The sequence below is a fragment of the Aphanomyces invadans genome (genome assembly GCF_000520115.1).
Source record: "Aphanomyces invadans strain NJM9701 unplaced genomic scaffold supercont1.261, whole genome shotgun sequence".
Classification (NCBI taxonomy): domain Eukaryota; phylum Oomycota; class Saprolegniomycetes; order Saprolegniales; family Verrucalvaceae; genus Aphanomyces; species Aphanomyces invadans.
Genome location: NW_008580406.1, coordinates 10,188 through 10,906, shown reverse-complemented (window position 1 = coordinate 10,906; position 719 = coordinate 10,188). Strand labels below are relative to the sequence as shown.

At 57.7% G+C, this 719-nt stretch overlaps 1 protein-coding gene across 1 annotated transcript; it reads left to right on the top strand.

Moving 5' to 3' along the window:
- Nucleotides 1-79: 79 nt before the first annotated feature.
- H310_15254 (hypothetical protein) lies at nt 80-556 on the top strand (the record flags this gene model as incomplete). Its single annotated transcript, XM_008883241.1, has 1 exon — nt 80-556. The coding sequence occupies one exon, from the start codon at nt 80-82 to the stop codon at nt 554-556; it is 477 nt and encodes a 158-aa protein (XP_008881463.1).
- Between the last annotated feature and the right edge of the window lie 163 nt (nt 557-719).

The following is a 719-nucleotide window of genomic DNA, read 5'->3' as shown; positions in this document are numbered from 1 at the left end:
CCGTTTCGCATCCATCTATACGCCTGCGCATGCGCTCGCGTTCGTGACCGACCCATTCTATAACGCCTTGCGCCTGAACATGACACGTATCCATGGCGGTGCATTCCTCAGCCTGGGCCAGGGGTCGTTGATGGGCCAGTGTCGCGTGGCATTGGAGCGGATTGCCTCTGTGCGCGGCATCACGCGTGATGTGTTGCTGGAGCAGTTCTCGTACTTTCAAGCCATACGCATTGAAGGAACTCACCTGCACTCGGCGCGTTTGCTCAAGCCAGCGCTTATTTGGGCGCAGTGCGACGACGAGGAGTTGGCTGTTCTGGCGAATATGCTCGTCGAGGTCCACGGCAACCCAGCTGGCGCTGTCGGCGGAGAGCGCAATCACAAGACGAACAATCGCGTTCGGAGCAAGCAGCGCGTTCGCCTCTGCAGTGGCAAGTGCGAACGCCAGGTAGCTATCGCGTTCAATTCGGCGCAGCTGGAGCGGGCGTTGCGAAAGAGGTGCAATGACCCGTACTTAATGCAGCTGGCCGCCACCGGGTCGACGATGGCCAACGATTGAGTGCAGCAAGATGAAGAAGTGGACGAGGAGGATATGGAAGACGGTGAGGATGACGAATTCCGCAATGTTGATGACCCAGCTATGATTCTCGACCAATATTTGGGCGGCGATGAGCACAGTGAGGAATTGGTCATGGATGAGGGAGTTGCAGATCCGATGCAGG